At 36.9% G+C, this 27430-nt stretch overlaps 2 protein-coding genes across 4 annotated transcripts in view; one reads left to right on the top strand and one right to left on the bottom strand.

Annotated features, from left to right (window-relative positions):
* The window catches only part of MS3_00001965 (uncharacterized protein), an 88704-nt gene extending 83759 nt beyond the window's left edge, over nucleotides 1-4945 (top strand). The window contains exons 31-33 of the mRNA XM_051209496.1: nucleotides 1172-1488; nucleotides 3208-3471; nucleotides 4252-4945. Coding sequence (XP_051074954.1) covers nucleotides 1172-1488; nucleotides 3208-3471; nucleotides 4252-4347 — 677 coding nt within the window. The 3' untranslated portion in view covers nucleotides 4348-4945. The remainder of the gene's footprint in view (nucleotides 1-1171; nucleotides 1489-3207; nucleotides 3472-4251) is intronic.
* A 785-nt stretch (nucleotides 4946-5730) lies between these two features.
* Nucleotides 5731-27430, bottom strand: ABCF3_1 (ATP-binding cassette sub- F member 3). 3 transcript variants are annotated; one of them, XM_051209498.1, is made up of 12 exons: nucleotides 27039-27430; nucleotides 26852-27002; nucleotides 26672-26816; nucleotides 26417-26638; nucleotides 26243-26383; nucleotides 23553-23657; nucleotides 20649-20961; nucleotides 19673-19822; nucleotides 13892-14092; nucleotides 9486-9737; nucleotides 7628-7941; nucleotides 5731-6424 (listed from the first exon to the last, which is right to left on the bottom strand). In XM_051209498.1, exons 2-12 carry the CDS (start codon nucleotides 26937-26939, stop codon nucleotides 6148-6150), a joined length of 2208 nt encoding a protein of 735 aa, XP_051074956.1. In that variant the 5' UTR covers nucleotides 26940-27002; nucleotides 27039-27430; the 3' UTR covers nucleotides 5731-6147. The 3 variants fall into 3 exon arrangements, with proteins under 3 accessions (XP_051074956.1, XP_051074955.1, XP_051074957.1); XM_051209499.1 differs by lacking the exon at nucleotides 27039-27430 and having other exon boundaries at nucleotides 5999-6424; nucleotides 26243-26638; XM_051209497.1 differs by having other exon boundaries at nucleotides 7628-14092; nucleotides 20649-23657; nucleotides 26417-26816; nucleotides 26852-27430.

Consider the following 27430-nt stretch of genomic DNA (forward strand, 5'->3'; position numbering starts at 1 on the left):
TTATGCATGACAAACAAATTAATCATTTAATTATTACATCATATTTGTCTTTTTCTAACATCCAATATATTTTCATGAAATATACTGTCCTCCTATTACATGAGTTTTCACATCATTACTCTCTATTGCTTAAGATAAGTTGCAATCTGTCAGTCAAGAAATTCGATGTGACTAAGTTAGCGAAGTGTGATGTGATCACAATAATGTTGTGGATTAAGGTTAGTAACAAGTGTTTGAAATCTGGACACGCGAAGTAGTCTGTTATCTTTATTAGTAACCATCATTAATTATATAATAGCTGTGATACTGTCCGATCGCCCGAAACGAAGCACGTAGTTTCTTCAAAAGCCATATTCTCTAGGCGATGTAGAAGCGTCAAGTAATGCGATCTCATGTTATTCAATAACCGTAGTAGGTTCAAATGCTATCCATCCCCTTAGGATTCTATAGCCCCTGTGTACAACTGGTTTAGAATAATGGCTCCCTAACTCTTCTACGTGTTCTTCCCCCATTGGCCGGATGTAAGCTCCATGTCTGCTCTCACCCTTTTGCTCTTATGAACTCTCATATTTTAAGGCTTCTTTGAATGAGATTATAAATGCGGTGCTGTATAAAAACATTTCAAGAGAGATGACTCTCCTCACCTTTGATGGGACTAGTTCGTCTGGAGCATGTTCGAAAACACTTATTGAGAATTGTGAACCTTGGCTCCATTTTTCCCAGCGTTATAAATAACCTAGAAACTCATCCAACTACAACTTGTATTGTTCATATGTATCCAATAAGAGATATGTTCACAAATATCTTCAGGTGTTAAGTTACACCTTCACATAAATGAAACGGGCCGTCTCCTAACAAATATTATTAAGTTCGCAAATATTGGTCCACAACCATTTGTTCATAACACAAGATCTAGATTTATCTTACGGATAAATCTGACTTTTTCTTTATCATTCCAATTATCTATTAAGTTTTTCATTGTTTCTTAAACCTAATAGGTTATTCCATTGAAAAACACTCTGTGATTTTTACATCGTTATATGAACTCTCAGCAGTGTATCGATTACGCTAGATTTAGATAACAAGGGTATTATTGCTGTTAAATCGTGCACTATTGGTTCTTCACGCGTACTGTCGTAATACACATCTAAATCTTATTCTTATATTTCAGTTCTTGGTTTATGGGATCTGGTCTATCAACCTGTTTGCAGCTTCTATGGGACGGCTGAATTACCTAATACATCATTGGATTCTGGTCATGTTGGTACAGCTGTTTGTAAATTGGGTCTGTTTAAAAAACCTCATCAGCTTCGTAATGAAATTTGTCATAGTAGAGAATATACGCTTACAGATACATCTTGTGGTACCAATCGAAGTGGAATTATTCATGGTCTTAGAAGAGGCACACGATCATTTTCAACAAGTACTCTATGGGCTACCTTACAGTTGAGTATTCAAGGTATAAGAGCTCTCCAATCTATTGCAGAAGTGAGTTTCATATTGATTTAATTTATTTAAAATGTGTGCACAATAATGAACATATAATTCCTGTTGTATATTTCGAAACTTAAATAGATTTCTAGTTCCGTTTTATTTATCAATGGATGTTTATGATTAAAAATATTAACTGACAAACGTCAACATAATTTAGTTATCTTACCTTGGCAACGAGAGGTTTAAATAAAGCCAGAACAAATATTGATGCAGAATAATATGAATTTATTTTATTTTGAGGTTTTTCGTCAGCTGCTTACAACCAAATATGTATTACATTGATCCTCTTAAATTATGTGAACTCTTCAAATTTTATTCAATTACTACGTAATTCATCTTATCAGTTTTTAATTCCATGAATCCTTCATTACCTCTAAAATTATCCCACAATCTATCTTATCTGTCTCTGAACTCCACTCAACTATTACACCACCCATCCTTAATGTTTCCTTGATTCTAACATCAAATAACCTCTGGCCTGTTCTTGCATCTCAGAGGACCATTAAGAACTCTAGGCTACCCATACAGGTTTATGCGTCATCGATCCATTTGTTAAGTTGGTGTTTTCTAATTGGCGATCGTACTACATAATATATTAATAAGGCCATACAGCCATAACAGTATCCGCTGTCTGGTGGTCTCACTTATGTTTAGGTGTATGTCAGAAAATACTGGGATGGTAGTCATGGGCTAAATGATATGCATGTAATGTGTAAGAAAGTCTGTTGTAGCAAATATGTTTTCAAGGGACCGGTGAACATCTAGCCTCCGAAGTGGGTGAATACACCTATATGTATGCTACAGGATGCATGGGATAAAATCTGTGCTATCGGTGTGCATGTAACGTATATTTGCTCACAGAGTAGGTATATCTGTATGTATACCAAGGAATACTCGGATGAAAGTCTGTGTGTTACCTACTATGCATGTAGACTATACTTATCCAGAGTAAGCAAAAACTCCAAAAAATCCTTTACTTGGTCTCCATATCACGATACCTACATACAAGCAAAGACCTGCGGGGTTGTGATTCTCCGTGAAATCACATCCACGCAGTGGGTTTGTGAGCCTTGAAAACACGGAATCCATCCCAGAAGAGCCTACAGGCCTCGCCAAAAAAAGGGTCTATCAACCAATCTGGTTGGAACACCACATCACCGGTCGCACTTGCGAATACTTTACTTCCTTCCAGACATTTTCCCCTACTTCACGATAAATTTCTTCAGACATCATTTTAATAAGATACTCATGAATGTATGCTATTTCTTCTTGTATTTTATAGCTGAACACAATCTCCTAGCCCTGTTAAATAAGGTTTTAACCAAACAACTTTTGTAACTAACAGGATAAAAACTATAACTTGAGTACTGTTCCGTCGATATTTCTTGCCTGGTAATAATCAAGAATTGAGTAAGATTAGTTTACCCGTGCGTTTTTACATTCAACACATGGCCAATGAATGAATAACTAAACATTTGGTTTTATCTCGAAAGTACAAGTTTCAAATTATAATCGATCTCATTGGAAAAGATACAATCAATATTTATCTTGGTGTAAATTAGTAACATCACATTATTTATTTTCTAGTTGATTCGTACCTTCTAAATACTTTTGCTGTTCGTTTATTAGCGATCAATATTGAATAGGAACTAGTTACGTGTCTTTTACATCATAATAAATTATATATTTGTTATTTTTCTTTTCATAATTTAGACGGCTTACGATTTAGTTACACCAGGACCAGCTTTACGTAGTCGACGATTATATTTAAGACAACCAGCTGATATACGCGAAGGATTTGGTAATGCTGTAAATGTATTGACGCGAGGATTTCAAATGGTAGCAGAAGATTTGTGTGGTGCTACTGCATTACCATCAGAAGTTGAAATTGGATATAAAGGTCCAGTTGGAATGGTTGGTGATGTGTTACGTCAAATACCACCAACTATGGTCACGCCCATAGTGGCCAGCTGTGAAGTAAGCACAATGAATTGAATTATTTTTCTCTTCCCTCTTTGAGCTTTATACTGCTGTTTGTATGATTCGCTAAAATGTTCATTGCTGGATGCGTAGACGTTCTGCCAAACACATAACCAGTAATAACAACCATGTGACATGTTTGCAAGATTTTTTCTAAGTATGACCTTTCATTAGTGCTTTTCAATTACCTTTTTGATATACTACCATCGACACCCCCCCACCCAATCCCTTCCAGATTTCTTTTTCAGAAAAGTTGAAATGGTTGGTCAATCAGACGAGCCCACGCTACTAGTTGAAAGTATGGCTTCACTTTCTGAAAGATATGTACCCGTTTTCGAGAGAGCGATGGATTCATGCTCGAGTCGCTTAGTCAATAAAGGGCTTCCTGCTCACTCAGTTTTCTTCACTCAAACAGCTGGTCGGGCTCATATTAGAAAACTTTTATATGAGTATCTGACCGTACGACCGCACAACATAAGCTATAAATTAAATTTAGTTATTTATCCAGATGATCAACTGTATCGTAATGAAGAAGACTTCTTTCCTCAGGATGATAAGAGTATCGAATAGAGCTAGAACCTGGCAGGCTGAAAATTACTTCTAATCTTCTGGTTACCACCTGTACAACAATTTTATTATGTAATGAGAATCATTAAGTTCTGTAATCTGTTACCATAAATCTTATCACTAAATATTTTCTGTCCATATAATTGTTTGTCATTCAAATATTGTAACAAAATTGTCATTATCGTTTTTTCTGATCATCAATCTTTACAGGTGACAGCAAATATTCTCGGGGGTTTACGTAACCAACTTAGACCTGAAGCTAAAGTTGAAGATGAACAAAAGTGGAAGAATACTTACGGCTTATAATAAAAAAATGTAATAAATGATAAAAGATAGATCTTTTTATTCCGCTTGCACATAAACACGTCAAAAAGTGTATAAACTATGAAAGATGAGAACTTTTTAATTTTGAAACACTTAATTATTTGCCTTTCTCCTGTTACTGTTCACTTTTAAACCATTTTTTTCGCACATTAACTAACTTCAGATAAATATTCATTTAACTGATATGTCTTTCGTTATAATCTCATTTATCTTTAATCCTCAGCCAATTATTTATGAGAGTACATTGGATGTAAATTTTGTGATTTTTGCGAACTTGAATAAAACCCCTTTTTTTCTCTATTTCCCGCTCTCCTTTATTATGTTCACTCTGCAATGTTGTTGCCGCTGTTATTATTGTTATTAATTCCATTCAGTTCCACTTCTATTTTCTATTCTTCAGCTTATTTTGCTTTTCCCTTAAATTATACTTTCAATGATGTGGCTTATTTTTATTTATTCATCAAAGAATAAAAACAAAGGCCAGATTGAGTATCTAGTGCGTTGTGTACAATTACCAAGCTTGTTAATAATAATGAACAACAGTTTTCTTACTGTGCATAAATTTTCTAGATATTTCAAATTTTTTATGTATTTATTTATCGACTGAGGAATAGTGTTATTGTAAGTCAATGATTTCGACTATTAACAGAAAAAACGAAACATGATATTAAGTTGTATACACTAAATGACGTAGGTATCTCAAAGGATTCAGTCAGTAAATAACAACGTAGAACTTCGTACGTACATCAGTTTGAGTTGCCATACCACATTAGCACAGATGATTACTGGGATTATTGTCTAGTATACTAATTCATAAGTTTGTGGTTAGGAAATCTTCGATGATCGTACTCTGTACCACTGTTGCAGTAGCACAATTAAAGACTTCGAAATAACGAAAGAAAACCATTGAATCATTCAACAAAATCGTAAGTTTTCGGTGAAGAAAACTATTTTGGATGATCATTTACTAAAGCTGTACAATAATATCTATAGTTATTTTTTACATGCAGGATGGACTCCTGTTCGTCCATATTTTCATTTTCGTTATAATCTGGTGGATAATATTTCACATCTCGTTCCTAATTGTTATCTCATCATTAATACCATCTGACTGATGCGTAGCTTAGGATTCTGATCGACTTTTAATGGCTCTGTTAATGACACACTAAACTCTTTATTTATATTATACCCCACTATATATAAAAAAGTAATTTTAAGTACGGTTGTATGACTGGTGAATGTGATATTCGAAAAAACCTTTTCGCTAAAACGTCTTCACTTCATGCATCGTTAACAAGTTCTTTTATGATAAATCATAATATCTACCTCTTCGACTTTACGGTTAGTTTGCATATGTTGACTGTTACTGTCCTACTGCAAATCCGACGTCTGGACTCCCTCCGAACTAGTTCAGTTTTAGCAGCCCGGTATTACCACTAGCTAGGCTTCTAGTAAACTATGTAACTCAAAGCTGACCAAATAAACCTGGACATGGCAAATGAGATTTTCCAACTGCGGTTTTTAAATAAACTAGCTGACGGACGCAAAAATGACGCAGTGTATTAGGAAACAGCCAAATGTGTCTTAACAAAAGACAGTAAATAACTGCAGCTGAATAAGTAAAACAAACAAAAAATAAGCCATATCTATTCCAAGTAAAGGAATTTCACTGAAAGCAAACAGATGAAGAATAATGAAGCACAGCCAAAATTATAATCCATCTTGAAGAATTACATAATAATAAAATGTCAGGATATTTCATACAAATTTCATCTTAATAGATTACAATTTTAGTTGAACCAGTTCAACTCGAACAGCTTTTTTGTATTCTTCCAAACCACCTGGTAATGAATATACACGACTTCCTTTAGCACTGTCAACAGGACTTATGCCCATGCGTGTACACACCCATACTTCATTACATACAGCTTGAATTAGACGTTCGTCATGTGAAACAAGTACAACTCCACCGGGAAAATTAACCAAAGCATCAGATAAGCCTGCAATCGTTTCTACATCTAGATGATTTGTCGGTTCATCGAGAACAAGCATATTTGGACTAAAAATTGAAAGGACAGAAAATGAACTTCCTATGTAGGTCTGTAAATCTTTTTAAATAATAGGAAATGTACCAATATTCTACATAGCTAAATACAAGTGTACAAACAAGACCACGTTTACCTAGTTAATGGTTAACTGTACATGTAGGACAACCACATGATATCAATATATTCGTGATCGATAAACCTATCAAATTAGTCTAGCAAATGTAGGCATCAGTCAAAGTTGCGATCTCGTCATTAGTTCAAACAACAGTTGATTTTTGTTATTCCCCAGCTAGTTAATTAAAGATCAGTGAGAAATAATTCATTTCACCGTTTTTAATTTTATTTGCATAGGACGTACTTCCTACAAAACATTACTGCTTCAAACTAGCCAATTTCATTAAGGCAAGCCGTATTAAATTATTATTATTAATGTGTCTATGCATTTTAATAGACTACGGTTACTGTAGGGTAGTATAAGAATTTTGTTTCTAACCACTATGTACACCTAATAGGACTCAAACAATACTACTATTAGACTTGATACAATAGATGTTGCGCATCATTGTTAAATATGTTGGTTTGGGTGTGTTTATAACTTTGATCATTGATTTAAATTCATATCTAATAAGTCTTCCAACCACTACTAGTTGGATTGTTACGGTTGATAATGATAATAGCAGTAAACTTCTCACCTAAATTCACAGTTTCATTACCTCCGATGGACAGACCATCTAATATTTTCTCAAACATTGTTCTTTATACATCGATTCACCTCTATTTGAGGCATTTTTTTGACTTGTTTTACTGATTGTTCTCAGCCCTTATGAACTTGAGAAATACGACAATTTGAAGTAAAGCACTTTTGTGCAAGATTTGGTGTTTTCGTATCTGTCTCTTTCCTAGGTACAAAACGCAGTGACCTGCTGTGTTGCATTGTACAGTTGTAATACAATCACTGAAAATGAAGCTTAAGTAACTATCCATGTACTCACTAGAAATGACTAAAGAGAATGTTGCTACAGTTAATGTGATAGATACTGGTACTGGGTAAAAATTTCACGTGAGCTGTATAGGAGTAGAATGACGAATAGAAAATGTAAAAACTGTGTGGGTCAGTTTAACATAGTACAATCGATTAGTGAGTCATTATAATATAATTTTATGTGGTTACCAAAATAAAAATAAAAACTGTCATTAGTTGCCGTAAAACTTACTTGGACATACACATAGCAACAAATGCAACTCTTGATTTTTGTCCTCCTGACAAACTACCGATTGGTTGAAGAGCAAGCATTTCCGTTATATTGAAATTCGCCAACTGGGAACGATAAACTTGTTCAGTTTGATTTGGGAACTTTCTCATCAAAAATTCTAAACTGCTTAATTTTAAATCCAGCTGGTCAACATGATGTTGGCTAAAGTAGCCAATACGTAAACTACGATGTGCGTGGCGTAATCCTGAAGTTGGTTCTAAATCACCTAAAAGAAGCCGAAGTAATGTCGTTTTACCTGCACCGTTCTCACCAACCTGAATAAGAAAACAGTTGACGAAGATCAATAAGAATAATTCACTAAGTGAACTAACAATAAAAATTGAAGTAGAATAAAATCTAAGAAATCCATTAGTAACCCAAAAAGAAAGTGCTGGAAGATGAAAATAAGTTAAGTCTGTGTCGTTTAGGAATGAAATTAAAACCCACAATACTAGTTAATATTTGTTCATTGAATTCCAACCAGTGGTCTGCACTCACTTTGTCATTAACTTTTAATAGTCAAAAAGTTCATTTATTTGAGCAGTTGGGTGAGTGCTTGCAGTAGCAGGTCAGATAAAAATCAATTTACGTACAGTGAAAGCCAAAGTGGATTAAGCTAATCTGGGTTATCTTTGGAACCACCATCATGTTAGTTCGGTCGTAAAACGTCTGGTGTAAAAGGCATCGGTGAGAGCAGTTTTTTGTATGTCTGCAAAACCTAGTCTCTGCAAATCGAGAATGTTGGGCGACTTTGTGTTAGAACATTGTTGTCTTCGAAGGATTGCTGACATTTAGTGGTAACGCTATGTTAGTAATGAGGAGGTTCGGCAATGTGTTAGGGCACGGTGACGATAAATCGATTGGAAGCACAATCTTGAAACACCATCCTCGGCAGCTCGAACATGTATCACGAATGTCATCCCAGCAGCTTTCGCGTCGTGCGTTATTTGCCAACTATGAGGCTGATTGGAAAAAGTGGAGAGATGGTCGGTTTATAGCATAGGGCTGTGGTATTAAAGAAAGCTTTAAAGGACAGGCATCTGTCAGTTCATGAAGACTCTCTTTGAGATTCTAGAGATAGTGTAACCCAATGATTTCAGACGCTATCAGACATGCCTCGGCTTACAATAGAAACCAGTGGCAATCCTGATTTAGTTTTCTGTTATATTCTGCATAAACGTTAGACAAATTTTCTTAACTGAAGGAATTCTTTAATTGTTATCTGTTTAACAGAACTGTCTTATCATATACTACCCTTGTTCATTTATAGATTGATTTTAATGGGATTTTCTCTTTTATTTCTTCATTATATTCTCATTTCTTTTATGTGGTACATTTTCAGAACTATACTACACCAGAATTTATGCACTTCAAATAAATAAATACATTTAACCACAAGCTTTCAGGTTTAAGCCCCGCTTTACCTTGTTTAGTGATTTCGTGCAACCAGATGAAATCAATAATCCTTACATTTAAAGTGCATCTCAAAACAGAGTATATATAAAGTAAACTGGATAAATGAATTATATTCATTAATTGGAAAATTTATTAGGAAATTTATAAATTAACGAACTGACACTCAAAAGATAATATTTACAGTTTTTAATCAACGAAGCTCGATGTGACTTATCTGACATGAAAAGTGAATATTTTAAACTATGGACATAGTCGCATTTTTGATATTGTTGACTGTTTGTAATTAGTATATTTATGTAAGCTATTTACTATCACTTTATTACCAGTTCCATGAAATTAGTAACCTTTATATATATATAATCATTTTTATTTAACCTAATAATTGTACAGTTTAATAACTTACAATGCTGATTCGTGAATCTGGTGAAATGCTCAAATTGACATGATTTAAAATTGGTTTGTCCAGTACATAATGAAAACAGACTTCATCAAGTTGTAACAATGGAGGAGAAAGTTTCTCACAATCAGGCAGTCGAATCACAACTTTCAATTCTTTTTCAGGAGGAATTAATGGTGGCAACTTTTCTAAATGCTTAATTCTACTTTGTACGAGGGATGCACGTTTTGCATTGTAACGAAATTTATCTATAAATTGCTAAGAATATAAATAATTATAATTACAATATAAGTGAATATCATTTGTCAAATGAAACAGGATTTATCAGCTAAATAATCAATCAACAAATAATTCTATTAACGCTCTCTAACCAAAGCATACTTTAGACTGAAATATTTTTAGATTACAGTCAAGCAGCATACGCAACTATAACCTCAGTGGGAATTACATTATGAAGATTTTAATTAACTACATACAACTAAACGTAACGAACGAAATAGAACATTAATAACTGAACTAAATAGTGCTTTGAACCTCAGTGTAGCTGCTATTCTGACATGGTGGTCGGCTTTGTCTAAAGTGATGACTCAACCGAGCTATATTGGCTGGAATACATGATCCTTTAGGTCCTATTATGCCAGACGGGTTGATTAGAGAACTGTAAGACTAAAAGCAGCAATTTAAGGTCCGAAGTACTGTTGACTGTAGAGTGACGTAACAGTTGACGATCGAATCCATCTCCTCTTAATAATCCCCCTATCCTCACAACTAACCCTTCTCACTTATATCAATGTGACCTTCCAGTACATATATGGTTGTAATCAGCCTATGAAAAACCACGGAATACAATGAATTCATATTATTCTGACTCAATTATTGTTCTAACCTTTTAATTTGCCTTTGCTAATAATTTGAGTTCACGAAATGTTACTCCCTGTCTCCTGAAACCACGCTCAAAACTACATGTTGGAACTTTTGAGGTTTAAACATTGTGTCAGGTAGGATAACAATCTTCTTTAGATAGAACTCTAAATAGTCGCTTGTGTGTTGTTCGAATAAACGGGACAGAAAAACCCGAAAAGATAGGAACACGCCACGTTGCCTTTTCGTGATCTCTCCCTACGCTCCCACAGATTGTAACACGGAAGTTAAAGATGAGTTTTATAGGAAGCTATCTAGCCTCCTTCGAAAAGCTAAACGCTCTGACGTAGTAACAGTGCTACGTGGTTTTAGTGCGCAAGTAGATAAACTAAACCAAAACGAAAGGCCCTTAGGAGGATATCTTATGGTGTTGCGGCTCAGCCAACACATAATCGTGACCGTCTGTTTCAACTATCCTCAGATAACCATCTATTTCTGGCAAATACCAACTTTAAAAACACAAGGAGAGGCACAGTTTGATATGGTGACCACAGTTGACACATAAATGGACCCAAATAGATCCCATTGTCACTAGCCATCATCGGAGCGGCCCGATTGAAAACTGTCGCTCGTTCTAGAAAGGGAGCTAGCCAACAGCGAAAATGAAACCCACTCCGAAGTAGCTTGGTATGATATCCAAAAAGCCTACTAGTAACTGAAACCAATAGGTTAGGAAAAACCAGTGGATTTCAGCAGCAGCGATAGGTAACAGTACACAACTGTTCATACTTATCAAGGAAACAAGTATTAAAAACCCAGCTGTTAATGAAACTATCTCGGAAAAAGACGGGACTACTACTCACTCACAATCAATGTAATTGAACCGATGGGCAAAACACCCTAGGGAATAGTTCAACTGGCCTTCAGCCACACTTCAGTTATCTCCAAGCAACCCGAATGAGGAATTGAAGTAATCTAAAGCCAGGGAGGGCAGCGGGACCTGACAGATTAACCTCTGAGATTTTTAAGGGTGGTGGTCCAGTTTTAGCAGTTAAATTGTCTGAGATCTTAGCTAGGATCTGGAAACTGGACATAATCCCATCTGACTGGTTTCCATAGCTGATCGTTCCAGTCTATGAGAAATAATTAAAATCCTCTTGTGACAATCGAAGAGGAAGTAGTTTAACTTATATAGTGTCTAAAATATTGGCCTCAATAATACTTCCTCATATGTGAGCGAGGGAAATAATGATTGGTTGTTTGCTTGGTCAGACTAGTAGATAGTCTGACATGTATTAGGAGAGTTATATATTTCCCTACTCTTATTATTATTGTGACTGTTGTCGGTTTTAGGAGTGGAAACATACTTACGTTCCAGTCAAGCTAGACACGTGTTCTCAACCTGAGTTGTGTTGACGTCCTGTAGAATAGACACTGGGAGAGTAACTAGTGTAGATATTCGTCTAAGGTGAATTTAAGTCCAATTCGTGTAGATAGAGAAAACCGAGAGTTATAACACTTCGACGTACAACTAGAGCGCGTAAAGAGCAAATCCGAGAAAATCAGACTGCTTTCAGACCTGGACGCGGATGTATAGACCAAATATTCACTCTTCACCAAGTTCTGAAACATAAAGTGCTTTTTGACTCACGATAATAGTTGTTTTTCTTGCTCTTAAGGAGGCGTTCGACTATTGGTCGTGCGGTTCTGTAGCGGTGTGTTATTGAAAGGTGTACTAAAGAAGTTCATCAACCTTGTAGAGGCACTCTAATCGAACACTAACGGTCGAGTCAGAGCTTATAGTGAACCTTTATCGGAATTAATTACCTCAAGTGGTGTTTATCAGAGTTGACCACCTAACTCATTCTCGTTTAACTACATCATAGACATGGTTTTAAATGCCACGCTTACATCATCTGACTGTCAGGTGTCGATCTTATATCAGAAGGTTTAGTTGTTGATGATATAGTTTTGTTTGGTGAAGACGCCGACAAAATAGTCTTTTGACAACCTTAATCAGCAATGTATGCATTTTTGGGATGTAGTTCTACCCCTCCAAATGTAAAATGCAACTTCAGGATTGAGTTGCCTCACTTGTCTTGGAAGTCCCATCAGTACTGATGGTCTGATGTCTGACGAAATCTCATCACGGATTCAGAGGGCTCGATTGGTTTTTGCCGACTTGCGTTACTTGTGGTGTAGGTGAGACATCCCTCTTCCAACCAAAACGAAAGTTCACAGTGTAGCAGTTCGCTCCATTCTACTTTATGGGTGTGAAACAAGGCCATTAAGAATAGAGGATGTTCGTAGGTTACCAGTATTCCATCATTTATTTGTTTGTTTAAACACATAAACGTTGGTACAAGGAGGTGCCAAATGTATTTGCGCCACACTCCATCATTCGATTTGTGTGAGAGTTGGAATACTGCCCGGACGTGTCTTTGAAGCATCGATCGTGTATTCTGGGATCATGAAGTGGTAAATGTCTGGGTCAGGAATAGGATGCTAGGTAAGGATGGCAAATCGATTGAAGAGGTAGCAAATCTTCATCAACTGAGGTGCTTGAGACATATGTTAGTATGTCCAAGCACTGTCTAGCTTGACGCGCGATTGTGTGGTACAGGAGTAGGCTGGAAGAAAGCTAGGGGCGGCCAGACCAAAACATGGCATCAGTTCATGAAATTAATGACAATTTGATTTGAACATGTTAATAAATGTAGACTACCTGGTTGAGATCGGCGTAACCTTGAATGACATGGCTCAAAATCGTTTGTAATGGGACAGATAAATTCGTTCTTCGTCTTCCCTCAAACTCTGGGATTCTAAATTCCTCATAACCTTTATTTTATTTCGCTAATTTATATTTTCTTCTCGAGTCATATCTTCGATGCCTAATCTTTTCTATTACCACTGAAAATGTTACTGCTTCTACCATTCTGAGATTTAACTTGACAATTTCATTTTTCTGTGCTAATGAAACATGGCAACTCGAACCTATATTCGTACGTACCAGGTTCTACGTTGCGATGGTCATCCACAAATGAAGAATATCTTCCTCATCTCACTTAGCCCTTGAAATTCCAGTGGAAGAACTTATATCTTGAGTAGAATTATTTATTAGACTCACCAAAGAACATAGATCAGATTTACAGTTATTTGTATATAAGCATATTTACAGTATTTTTAGAAATAAGGTGGTAAAACGGTGTACTAAAACAAACGAAACAACCAAAGAGCTTTTTTAACTCGAACTGATATACATACGCACAGATTCTACGTTGTGACTGACTGGCTGACTAACTAAACTCATTTTACTGATTTATTGTAGTTTGCAGATTACCTCTCTTAATGAGATAAAGTAATGTGACATTACGAATTTACCAAATACATAGATACAAACTTGATTTCATATGTTACATTATAAACTAAACAGTTCCGTATGAAAAACAAATGGGTAAACTTATTTTATTCGCTAAAAATATGTGAAATGGTAAGAAACAAACTATTTAGTAACATGAATACATTTTCGTTTAAATAATGAATTAACACACTTGTATATGCTCTCTTTCAGCTTTCAATGACTCGTACTCCCTTTGTTGATTTAGCAATCTTTCAGAACGAGCTTGCTCAAAAGCATCATAATTCCCTCGGTATGCATCCAAACGCTTGCAATTCAAGTGAATAATATCAGTTGCAACTGTATTTAAAAAACTTCGATCGTGTGAGACAATCAAAAGGATGTTGGATGACGACTATAAACAATCAAGTGTAAGCAAAATGAAAAATACAGTGAAATTAAACATCTAAAAAAACAAAACAGTCAATTCTAAACTTGCAGATCACATTACAAAAGCCTAACCATGTACTTGTACTGCGTCACTGAGAATAGAAAATGTTCACATCAAACATATTTGCCCCCAAATGCCCTGGTACGGCCGAGGGTAGTAAGAGTCAGCTCACCCTCTCGACATGCTCTCACATGACCACGCGTATACAGCCACTGTCAGGGAAGTCTTACTCACTGCTTATTATTATTATTATTATTATTATTATTATTATTATTATTATTATTATTATTATTATTATTATTATTATTATTAAACACATAAACGTCGGTACAAGGAAGCACCAAATATACATGCGCCACACAAATCATTCGATTTGTATGAAGGCTGTGATACTGCCCGGGTGCCCAAACCGAAGCAGGCGAGAAGCCTTCTCGCCGTGAGGGTGTTGCTCCACTGCCTTGTGGATTAGACCTATAGGTCGAATGCTCGAAGACTGGCCTCCTAAGAAAACCACCTACCTCGTTTTGGGTACCCGGGAAGTATTCCAGCCCTCACACAAATCGAATGATTTATGTGGCGCATATATATATATATATATATATATATATATATATATATATATATATATAGGGCTTTCCTGTACCAATGTTTGTTTTTAAATAAATAAAATAACCATCAAACATTCAGATACTGCAATGAAACAAACGGATGACTTAAAGAGTTTGATAAGATTAGGACAAAAGGTGATGAATAGTAAATAACAGGATAAACTATAGTGTTGAGGTTAATGTCCTCAAAACACAATAGTACAGTTGGAGATGAAGATAGTGCATACACCTTGAAAAAAAAACTAATATAACCCATTACTTATCAACTTCAGGACTTATTGGAAAAAACAGGCAATCAGTCCATAAAATAATTGTGCGTTAGTAATAAAAAGCAAAGCTGGGATATATACCTTCCAATCCAAGTTTATAATTAACATCAACACAAAGAGATTGACAAAATGAAAAAAAATCTTTTAATACAGCGAAAAAGTGTGCAAATTATGAGATAATATTAGGCTTGAAATTTAGGAGATAAATAATGAATGCATCTGTGTCCGTTGATGCATCAGGATACTCTTGACGCAACCTAAAGATTTTTCAATTCGGTGACTTCAGACTACATTAAACGGGTTAAATAGAATCCTCCCTAAATTTTCTATATGATTTCCCTATAAATAAAGATTCACCTCCAATAACTGAAAAAAAATAGTTCTCACATTTATTGAACTAAACTTTCTGAAACATTTTGTTGTTTTTTTTATAACACGAATCTCTGCCTATTTCTTTAAAACGGTCGTTTCACCTCGTATAGTCCATTACTTTATCCCCGATTTTACCGAACCAAAGTTCGAATAGAACAGATGCCTTTAAATCTTCGAACTTAGATTACGTCCCCCACATGCTGATGACAGTAAACATAATCTGCTCTGGGCCCCAAATGCCCTGGTATGGCCGAGAGCGGGATGGGCCTGCCCTCCCTCTAGAAATGCTCTCACACGGCCACGCGTATACAGCCACTGCCAGGGAAGTCCTACTCACTGCCTTCTCGTGGCGAGGGTGTTGTTTACAAAAATGAGAGGACGAACAGCGAATGTCCGGCGCTTTAGCCGGATCCCAAACCAATGGTACACATGGGCTCCAGTATCCTGAGGGAACAAATGGCGTATGAACCAATTCCTTGGACACCGGCTACCATGGGACCGTATCTCCTCACGACGCTCCACTGCCTTGTGGGTCAGACCTTTAGGTCAAAGGCTCGGGGTGTGGCCCCCTAAGATAACCACCTGTTTCGGCCTGGGCACCCGGGCAGTATCACAGCCAACACACAAATATGATGAAATGTCGATGTTTATGGAAAATACTTGTCTTGCTTCGATTAACAATCAAACAATTCACATTATATTATTGGTAGTATTATTGTTGTTGTTATCATTTTTTACGTCATTTATTCACTCTTTCATTCCCACTTTATGTATCCTTATTTTTCGACTTATACAGCAGCTCGCCTATGGTTGAAACTCGGTTCTATCTAAACGTCCTTGAGTCACTGCCTGGTTGAAAATTGTATGCTACCACCAAATACGAATACTAAAGCAGTTTTTCTGAAGCCATGTGCACCATTTAAACTGGCTACCTTCAACGTTCGCACACTTATACAGGTCGGACAACAGATAAGGCTGGCTATGTCTTTAGAAAGTCTTAATATCGATGTTTGTTGTCTATCTGAGACCCGTATTCAAGACTCTGGTGAAGTACTACAAATTCGCTCTCCATCTGTCGCTTCGAAAGGCTTGTTTTACGTGCGCTTATCCATGGACCCTGTGGCATCTTCGTCTGGTCTTGCTGGCGTTGGGGTCGCACTAAGCGCTAGAGCTGAGGCAGCACTAATCGATTGGATCCCCATTAACAGTCGGTTATGTGTTGTTAGATTAGAGAGTTCCATCGAAGTGAGAAGAAATCGACGTGAGAAACGATGTCTTTTCATCTCCGCCTACGCTCCGACAGATTGCAGCCCAGATGCAATCAAGGATGAGTTTTACCACCAGTTATCTGTTCTTCTCCACAAAGTGCGTTCGACAGATATTGTAGTACTAGCCGGAGACTTGAGTGCTCAGGTCGGGCGTCTAGGCACAGAAGAGAGTCGATTAGGTGGTCGGTGGGGACTTGTTGGTCGCAGGACAGATAACGGGGACCGTCTACTGCAACTGTGCACAGACCACAATCTGTTTCTGGCTAGCACTAACTTTCGGCACAGTCATCGTCGATGTGCCACCTGGCGTCCTCCCTCTGCATCTCAATCCTGGACTCAGATTGATCACATCGCGATCAGCTACCGCTGGCGTGGTTGTGTACAAGACTGCCGCTCCTTCTGGAGTACCTATCTGGACTCTGATCATGCCCTGGTCTGCGCCAATCTTACCTTACGTTTCAGTGGACAACGAAGTGACCGCCATCAACGGATTGATATTAGCAAGCTGGTTGCAACTTCTGTTGCAAGTAAGTAACGAACCAAGCTAGCCTCTAGGCTACCATGGGACGATACGCCATCGCCTTGTGGGTTAGACCATTCGGTCAGAGGCTCGGGGTGTGGCCCCCTAAGATAACGACCTACCTCGGTTTGAGCACCCGGGCAGCATCGCAGCTCACACACAATTAATGAACTGAACTGTCTATGATCATGGAAACTAATTCTCTTGCTTCGACAAACATTCAAATGATTCAATTATTATTATTGCTATTATTATTGTTATTATTTACTACGTCATTATTCACTCTCCTTTATTCCCACTCTGTTTGTACTTATTTTTTCGACTTATACAGCAGCTCGTCTATGGTGGACAAAACAATCTGCGAGGATGACGGGATGCCAATCACTAACATCCATCGACGTCTTGGACGATGGGCAGAATTTTTCGAAGGGCAGTTCAACTGGCCTGCTGCTCCGGCAACACCGGTCAGACTGTCCTGCCCTCCATGGCCGGTGACGACTGATCCACCAAATGAGGAGGAAGTCCGCAAGAAACTCCAACTCTTGAAGCGTTACAAATCATCTGGCCCAGATGACTTACCTCTTTCTAAAGATGGTGGTGACTTTTTGACTAAGGAATTGACGACGTTGTTTACAAAGGTTTGGGAACTAGAGAGTGTACCAACGTCATGGAATGAGTCGATAGTTGTCCCTATCTTTAAAAAGGGTTCACGTCGTTCCTGTAACAACTATCGGGGATAAGTCTACTTCCGATTGCGTCCAAGCTATTGGCTTCCGTCATACTTCGTAGGTTGTTCAAAACCCGAGAAAGATTGACTCGCGAGGAGCAGGCTGGGTTTCGTTCTGGTCGAGGATGTATTGATCATATCTCCACCCTCCGCATAATGTTAGAACACCGTCATACTTATCAAAGGCCAACAATTGTAGTATTTCTTGACATTAGGGCCGCCTTCGATTCGTTGGACAGGACTGTTCACTGGGATTGTCTATTGAAGAAGGGTGTGCCCAAGCCATGCAATCCGCACTTAATCAGTTGGCAATCAATGTCCGTAGGTACGGTATGTGCTTTGCACCTTCGAAGTGCAAAGTACTTCTACAAGACTGGCAGGATTCTAACCCTGTACTCACCCTGGGTGGTGAGCAGATAGAAGTAGTCAAGAAGTTCGTGTGTCTAGGTAGCTGCATAAGTGCTAGTGGTGGCGTGAGTGATGAGATCAATGCAAGTCTAGTGAAAGCCAGAGAGGCTTGTGCCAATCTGAGCCACCTTTGGCGCCTTCGCGATGTCAGTTTGGCTGTAAAAGTTCAGATCTACAACGCGTCGGTGAGAGCAGTTTTGCTCTATACTTGTGAAACCTGGCCTCTCCGAGTTGAGGATGTTAGACGATTCTCTGTGTTTGATCATCGTTGGCTCCGAAGGACTGCTGACATCCAGTGGCAACACCATATCAGTAATGCAGAGGTTTGGCATCGTGTGTTCGGGCACAGAGACGACAATTCAATTAGTGTCACTATCTTGGAATGCTGACTTCGGTGGCTTGGATAGGTACTAAGAATATATGCCTATGGAGTTCCACATCGTGCATTATTTGCTAACGCTGGGACTGGTTGGAAAAAGCGGAGAGTTGGTCAGTGTATGACATGGTGTCGTGGTATGAAAGAAAGCTGCAAAGGACTGGCTTGTGTCGGTCCTTCATGACTTTCTGGCTGGGGTCCTAGAGATGGTGCGACACAGTGGCTAGAGACGTTGTCAGATATGGTTTAGAATATAAGTCAGTGGCGACCCTGCTGTAACCTTCTTTTACTTTCTTCATAAAAAATGGTTGTTTCTTCCTTAACTGAAAGATTTCTTCTGATTGTACTTTTCCGTTTCCCCCATTATTACTATTATTATTATTATTACTCTACCTTAAACTAATCTGTTCGTTATTGGTTTTTTTTACGCTCCTTACCTTCTTTTTTTCTCCTCGAATTCTCATTGTTTCGTGTGGCGCATATATATTTGGTGCCCTCTTGTACCAATATTTATGTGTTCAAATAAATATAATAAATAAAATAATAATCTGCTATGAACAACCGATCAACTTGCAGTCATATGATAAACTCACGTTGGGTAACAACTATCTGTAAATCAAGTAGCACTAGCTACCTCTTCGATATTTACGAAAAATCTTATGATATTCACAGTATAAGTTCCTTAATTACCTTTTACCCAATGGGTTACCAAGTAAGGTGGCTGGGCGTTCGTAACTTATCCCCCAACTATCGTCTACCTAATTAATTAGAAAAGGACGGCCAAACCGGAACGCGAAGTTATTAACTATTTGATTTAGTGATGTACAGAATGTACTGTATTTATCGGTTAGGAGCCTTACGTGACACGACTTAAAACTTGTCGCTGTATAATAGATTCATTCATTATCTATCTTCCCCTAAATCTTGATTTTCAATATTATTTCATAATACGTTAAAGTAAACTTAAAAAGCAAACTAAATACTGAGAAACGTTACCTGCAAGTAGTCTTCTAACCAAATTATTGCGCGCATATCAAGCATATTGGTAGGTTCATCCAGCAAAAGTAGGTCTGGTTTCGCAAAAAGTGCTTGTGCTAAAGCTAAACGCATACGCCATCCGCCAGAAAATTCTTTTGTGGGCTTACTCTATAAAATAAAATGAGAATGAACGAGTGAAATATCTTTACCATTAAACAAATATTATAAACATTTACCAAGTAATTTATATATTTCGACCACAACAAAAGCTTTTTGAACTGGGGTTCTGTGATATAACTCAACTTGGTCAACATAGTTCTCAGAACCCTAAACTGTATTATAACTGGTACTTAATTCAATACCGGAAAGCCAGACAATTCCTAGACATTACTCAGGATGTACGGATCAGACCTTTATTTGTATCAAATCCCGAGATATACTCATCTTAGTCTAAAGGTCAGTTAGACAGCTACAACGTAGGACCAGGCACATATATGCATCGATCCAAGTTGCCAAAAAGTGGAAATCAGCTACCACGGCAAACTGATTTTTGAAATGTAGACTACAGATTATTCATAGATATGATAGCTAGTTATTATAACTGAGTATTAACATCATCAAATAATTATAATGGGACTTAGAAATCATGTACAGGTTTATATATAGTGGATTATATTTTAATGTTTATTTTTCCGAATTTTAACCTACTTCCTATGTTGAAAAAAATTGATTCAAGCCTTTACTGTTCTTATCATAACTAGTACACCTGTTATTGTAATTTTGATTCGTAGTTGTTACGTATTACATTTAGTTACATATAATCTATTTCATTGTTATCATTAACTCAAACTGCCTCGATTAGTTCAATAGCTTTATATATCTATATAATATTACTGTATATTAAAGTAGAGCTTGATGAAGATCTAACTGAAAACAATAATGTTCGCCTATATATCCTTTTGATGTAAAACTGAATAATGTGATATTAACTAACCTGCATTTCCGGACTGAAGCCAAGACCATGCAAAACGACAGCAGCTCGAGCTGGAGCCTTATCTGCTTCGATTGCATTTAAGCGAGAATAAATCTCTGCAACCCGAGATTCTATTGTACTTGTGCTACTAGATAAACCTTGATCCGTGCCAGAATTTTTTTTCATTTCAGCCTGAAGGCGAGCCAATTCAATAAGGAGGGTGTGTCTTTCTATATCGGCTTGAAGAACGCTTTCCAAAGCAGGCGTGGAATCACCAACAACTTCTTGTTCTACATGTACTACGCGGACACCAGGTGGTAGGCGCAAATCTCCCCTGAATGTTTTTAGTCAGAAATGTGAAAATTTAACTATTAATTGCACTAAGTAGTTATTAAAACTATGGGGATTGTAAAAAGATAATATACATAGCAAATGACATACCACTTACCTCGGTGTTAGAATCCAAATCCATACGTAGCTGTAATTCTCTTAGTACAGGAGAGATGGTAAATATTTGTACTTTTATCAAAAACGATTATTCATCTACACAATTTCACGGGCTTTCTTCCAAAGCACGAGATAACATTCACAAAATGAAGCTTATCACTCCTAATAAACTCTCAAATGGATACTTACAGTCTATACAAATCGATCTAAGAATTTTTACAGTGAGGTGAAAAACGCAATTAATATAAGCTGACAGGAAGTACTTAAAAGAATGAGCTTATGTCCTGCAACTGAACTTAGAAAGTTTCCCTAACAAACAGACCAGATCAAGGGTTGGGAACGAGAACTAAACACTTGTACACATCAAAAACATAATAAGAAAAACACTAATTTTGTTATCAATGAACACTGTCAATATATTCTAATTAATCTTTCATACATTGACAATTAACAAAAGAATCATACAATAAATGTCATCACTAAAAATTGTCCAAATATTATATATGATCTGTGGTTTTTCAAGTGGAATAATGGTGTTTTGTAATTAGCCTCCCTAATGATATATATCTTGATATTGATAAGCGATTATTTCCTGAAACACAAACTACTATTCCTGGTAGACAACTAATAACTTTGTTTTCCCTTTAATGTAGTCCCATCTAACTGGGGAGATAAAGTGACTATTGACTAACAGTTTAATTAAATCAGCCACAGAGATGACAGATGAACATGTCACGTACAATACACTTAAGACACCTATAGATAGAGCGACATAAAACAGACAAACAAATAAGTACATAACACCACCATAAGTGGATTTATATAAAGTAAATTACCAAGAAGTAAACTAAATAAGTAATTCTTAGAGAATCTGGAGTACCAGAATACATGTAAACCACCGTCAGCTGTGATAGTAATGAAATCAAAACAGTATATGTGCGCAGCACAAAACGCCATTTTTATCCAAAGAAAAATGGAATTGTTATTGATCTTTAGATAGATTCGAAACGGCACAAGGACTATTTGGAGATACGTAGACTTGAGAATAACTTCGTCTCGAACCCTTCTGTACTCAGTGTCGGTCTCCTAACGTGGGTACAGAAAGAAGGTTGGTCATAGGGATAGCAACTCTAGCTGGAAAATCGCTAACCAGAGAAAACCAATAGGTCTGAAGACGAATTTTTTATCATAACAAAATAATCTTAGAAATAAAATATAATCAAAACAAGGATACGTAGTGAGCATGAATCTGTATCAAACAAATAGATAACAGAACAAAACGTATGATCTAGGGAACTCGAAGAACAGAAACAATCTATCTATTCATCCTTCTATATTTCAAAACGGTATTTTCTTTTTTTAACAAAGTGACTCATCCCTCTCTAGTTTTAGTCAGTATTAACATATCAGTCAGTCAGCTACAACGTAGGACCAGGCACATATGTGCATCGGTTCAAGTTGCCACACCTCAATAGCACAAGATGAACAATGGATTCATAGAAGTAGTTAATTGAGTGGTGGTAATATATAAAAGAAAGGTTGCATATAAGGATACAGTACAGGAAGAAAGAATTGGTTTGTAGAAAGAAAGATATGAAACGATTTTAATCTCTTAGTTTAAGGGAAGACAGAGAGTGTATACACCGACGCCATTGTGATCGATTCTGAGCCATGTCACCAAGAGTCTCCAACCATTGGTTACGATAGTTACGCGAACCCCAACCAAGTAGTCTGCATCTACCAACATGGCTCAGACTAGAAGTTAGTGACTTCAAGTACTGATGCCACGTTTTGGTTTGGCCACCCCTAACTTTCTTCAACCATCCCCAACACTAGTCAGCATTGCGCGTTGTGGCAATCGGTGTCTAGGCATAGGTAACACGTGGCTCAACCATCTCAGTCGACGAAGATTCACAACCGCACCAACTAATTCAACATCATTCCCTAGTACCCTGAGTCTAACCTCACTATTGCATACCCGGTGATCCCAGCAGATGCGAGCAATATTTCTAAGACATCTGTGATCAAATACTAGTGGCTTACGAATATCTTCTACTCTTAATGACCACGTTTCGCAACCGCGCAGTATACTCGTCCCTTAATTGATGGACCGATATCTCGCCTTCGCCATAGGTGACGTAAGTTGGCAAAAGCCAAACGAGCTTTTCGAATCCGTGCTGAGATTTCGTCAGACACCAACCCATTACGGCTGATCAGAAAGTAAGTCACTAAATTTAAATTGACCCACCAACTTTTCTAACTACTACATGAACTGAAGTAAAATTGATATCTTTTTAATGACAACAATTCAACTTGATTAAACCTCTGATCATAATTTTACCAAGTACCACTGGAAACTAGATATGAAAAATAGACAGTAATTTCACCATAAACTTTAACGTTGTGAATTGTTGAAATTCAAATCCAAAACACAACAAATAAACTACATTGGAAAAGTGAAGAAAAACTAACACCTACTTGGCTAACGATCGAAGCAAAGTTGTTTTACCGAAACCATTTCGTCCCACTAAACCATACCTCTTACCGTACGTGAGAGACAGATTGGCACCTTGTAAGAGAACTCTGAAAATAAATATGAAGGATGTAATAATCTTCAAAAAGGCAGGAGAGATATAAAAAACAAGTAGTATGCATGATTATAAAAATCTAAGCTTGCATTTTTTTAAGGTATAGTTTAAGTTACCGTGATTCAGGAACTGCTGCATCAAATAGTTGACTGTACTTTAGACATTTTATCATCTCATTTACCTACAGAAAAAAAATCCCAAATTCAGGAGGAATTATGAATAACTCACCTACCACATACTGATCTATGTACTCAACTTTAAGTCACACCGTTTTTGGGGACAGCTGTTGTTAGCCGGTTGTCTAACTCGACGTAGATAATGCTGGGTACTAAATGGTGACGCATAAGTTGAAAGCTGAGTGATTAAACGATCAGTATGTCATTCCACAGAGAAATTAAATACGTTAACCAAAGCAGGAGAATTTTCGACTTGCATGTCGCAGCTAAACTGCGAATATTTATTTGTCAATCCCACCACGATGACAATCATTTAGAAGAGAACCGTTAGCTATTGGCTTGTTAGCTACAGCAAAATTATTTCATCCAATTGATCCCCTTGGTAGATTTGAACGATGTAGGGAACACTTATTGCCTAGTGTGCCAAAATACTCTGCTTTACTCTAAACTATAGATTTTTGTCAATATAACCCGAAAAATTGAGTCATGTTTGAGTTGACTTTGAGAGGATTGGATCAGAAAATACATGGATTATTAACCCATAAAATCCTTTAACTAACGAAAATGTGGTTCTTTTATAAAGTATTGTACGCCGGAAATATTTATAGATGACTTATCTAACATGATTGACTAGAAAGTCTCTATCTCCCTATAGGGTTTAGACCAATAATTAATGGCTTCAGTGACTGATATTATGATTCAACTCAGTTCTCTCAACTTGCCTCTACGGCAATCAGTATGGTACACCAAACGGTCGTATAAAAACGTTCGTTAAAAGTTTTCTCCAGTGAATGGCCATCCCCTGAAGTTAAAGAGTTGGAATACATTCATTTTCTGTTTGCATACCTGACTCAACGAAGGTTTTAGACTTTTTACAACCCAGAAACAATAAACTAAATGAATGTGTTTTGAATAGTCTATGTATCACAGAATAAATGGAATCCACTAAATGTTGGTAAGCTTATAATGACATATCTACACTGTGACCACTATTGTCCTTTAGAAAATCCACTGAAGTTTTGATATAAAAGTTAAAGTTAGAGAGTAATATAATAGTCCTTGTAGATTTTGGTTAAGGAACAAATTTATCATTTACATTTTTGTGCAGTCTTAAAAATCGAATCAGTTATAAGCCGCGTGAGAAGCCAGTAATATCAAAAGTTAAGTCATATGATGGTCCGTGATGCATACAACAGAATCCAAGCATTAGAGTCAAGACACGAAGGTTCTTAACCGAGTATAAAAGATAATATGAAAGAAAATAGAATTAATTTACGTTGAAACGTTAAGGTTAATAAACGAAAAGTAATATTGAATAAAGTGACAAAACGAGAATAAGTAAATAAGTAATATGAGCATTTACAGTTTCAATACCAAGAAAGCGACACTAGGGTATGGTAGAACCACTGAATGAGTGATATTGATACTAAGTATGAATTCTTAGTCTGGAGTGTCGCACTAGCTGAATGAGTCAAAGCTCATTAGCAGTTGCAGTGATGGAGAAGCATTAGTTTCTTTTTTAATGTTAAACGTATTGTTTTATTGTTGGGTACGCGTAGTCTGCAAGTAGAGTGCACAAAGAATAAAATCAACCTTATTTTTGTTTATCGGTTTAAAGTGATTTTCCGCCAGTCAACTTCAACGCATTTTGGTGTGCAAACTACTTAATAATTTCTATTTATCAACTATTAGTAGTCCAGTTATAAGTCGTCGCCTAATTTTTCAGTATATTTTTCACCGAGATTTGTGTTCAGTGACAATTACTCAGCCCATAAATTATAATCACTTTGGTTAGTATATAACTGACCAACTTGAAAGTAGAAGATAATTCTTCCGAGGTCCTCGACGATGCATCTTCCTTAAAACTTCTTGTCTGTCTTTCCACAGCACATGGAGTCACTTCTGGAGTGCACTAATTGCTTGGTCTACTCAGTTAGCACAGATCATGTTCTGTATTAAAATTCCGCGAGTTCATAATCGGAAATACAAAGAACAATATTGATTTGAAAAACCTGCTCTTAATTTCTTGTTTAACGCAACATTATTGATACTTCCTCATTATTTTCATAATTCCACTAGTTCCCTACTCCCTCTCTAGCTAATACATTTAGCTATATTGCTTTAAAGTGAAGCAACGGATGACTCCGGCTACATAACAAGTAGTTTTTGACCAGTTTATTTGTGCACACTGGTGACTGAGTTGGCAGTAATTGGAAGGGTGGAGGAACACTTTGACAGTTTCAATATGATCGCAGTACCAGTTGTTCGTACTTATACTACTTCGTGAGTTTTTCATTGTGTTGATAAATATTAACGTTCAGTCCCAATCTAAACAGATTATTTCAGTGAGTTTTCTATACATAAATATCAAGGTTTTATATTTTAAATTCTTTAAAAAATATACCTGCTACCATAAGCAATGTCAAAATTTTCCAAACGAATATCCCCTACGTGAGACACCACATGTGAAGATGAGGCTAGTTCCCGTCGGTCAGTCTGTTGACAAACTGTAGCGCGTTCATCCTCCTTGACCTCGATGGCTCTTCTAAGTGAAATTTAGTTACGAAGTATGACTAACCCTGCATTGCCAGGTCTTCCGATAATGGCTTTCTTTAACTGCTTTTCTTTAATTTTAGCCTCAGCCTTTTCTAATTTTTTAGGATCGACGACAGTGATGCTTTGTTTTTTCATCATCCAAATACTAGAATTATCAACCACTCTTTCACTGAATGTATCCAGTAAACTTGCCATCTGTACTGGAGCATCTAAAGTAATTTGCTTTTCAACAAATCCGTCAGACCTGTGCCATCAATGTTAAACTAAAACAACCTACGGCCTCATCAGTTGATAAATCTTTTTGCATAAGATTTTTATTTCTTGATCATTATCTTGACGGTGAAACCCATCCAAAACTCCACCGATTGCGTCATGCACATCGCCCTCAGAGTCAAAATGCTCAGCATTTTCAGTAAGAATACCTGAAATAAACATTCACAAAAGAAACGCTTTTTACTTTCTATGTAGCTAGAGATATCGTCATCCAAACTAGGAAATGTCTCTTTGAACAAAGTTACAGCTACAGATATCGCTCCAGATTCCATGGAGTAACGCACTAGACAAACGTTCCGCTGGATCACAGACTTTTATCAGTTAATAGTCCTTATCTTGAAACCTCAGCTTTAAAAAAATAAATAACTGACCTTAAATTTTCGTGACACTAGTTTCAAATAATATTTCTTATCTTCATTCGAAAGATTTAGTCTGTTGAGTGAGCGAAATAGCACCCAAATTATTCATCAAGCTAAGCGTATGCCTAACTTGGAGGGGTAAATTGTGAAGGATACAAAATGGTTACTCCGGACAGCTAAACCGTGGGCATGATCCAAGTCATTTTTTCTTCCTCATGTTATAGTTGTTTTCTATTCGTGACTAACGACGGTGTATATGTTTTAAGATTATATCTATTCCCTAAGTGTTCACTGGAGATAGGTCAACATGTTTAAAACGTTAGAATGAATAGGCATTGGGGTCATTGCATAGTGAATTATATCTCCCTCCATCACTAACTAGGTGACTTTTGTCGACATTGATC

Source organism: Schistosoma haematobium, chromosome 1 (genome assembly GCF_000699445.3).
Source record: "Schistosoma haematobium chromosome 1, whole genome shotgun sequence".
In the NCBI taxonomy this organism is placed as follows: domain Eukaryota; kingdom Metazoa; phylum Platyhelminthes; class Trematoda; order Strigeidida; family Schistosomatidae; genus Schistosoma; species Schistosoma haematobium.

Excerpts from the sequence above, each read along its gene's own strand:
- ABCF3_1 (XM_051209498.1), bottom strand. The coding sequence starts at position 26,939 with ATGGAATCTGGAGCGATATCTGTAGCTGTAACTTTGTTCAAAGAGACA. Across the intron at positions 20,962-23,552 it reads TTGCTTCGATCGTTAGCCAA|GGGAGATTTGCGCCTACCAC; the intron begins GTAGGTGTTAGT and ends AAAAACATTCAG. Across the intron at positions 7,942-9,485 it reads CAGATTCACGAATCAGCATT|GTTGGTGAGAACGGTGCAGG; the intron begins GTAAGTTATTAA and ends TTTCTTATTCAG.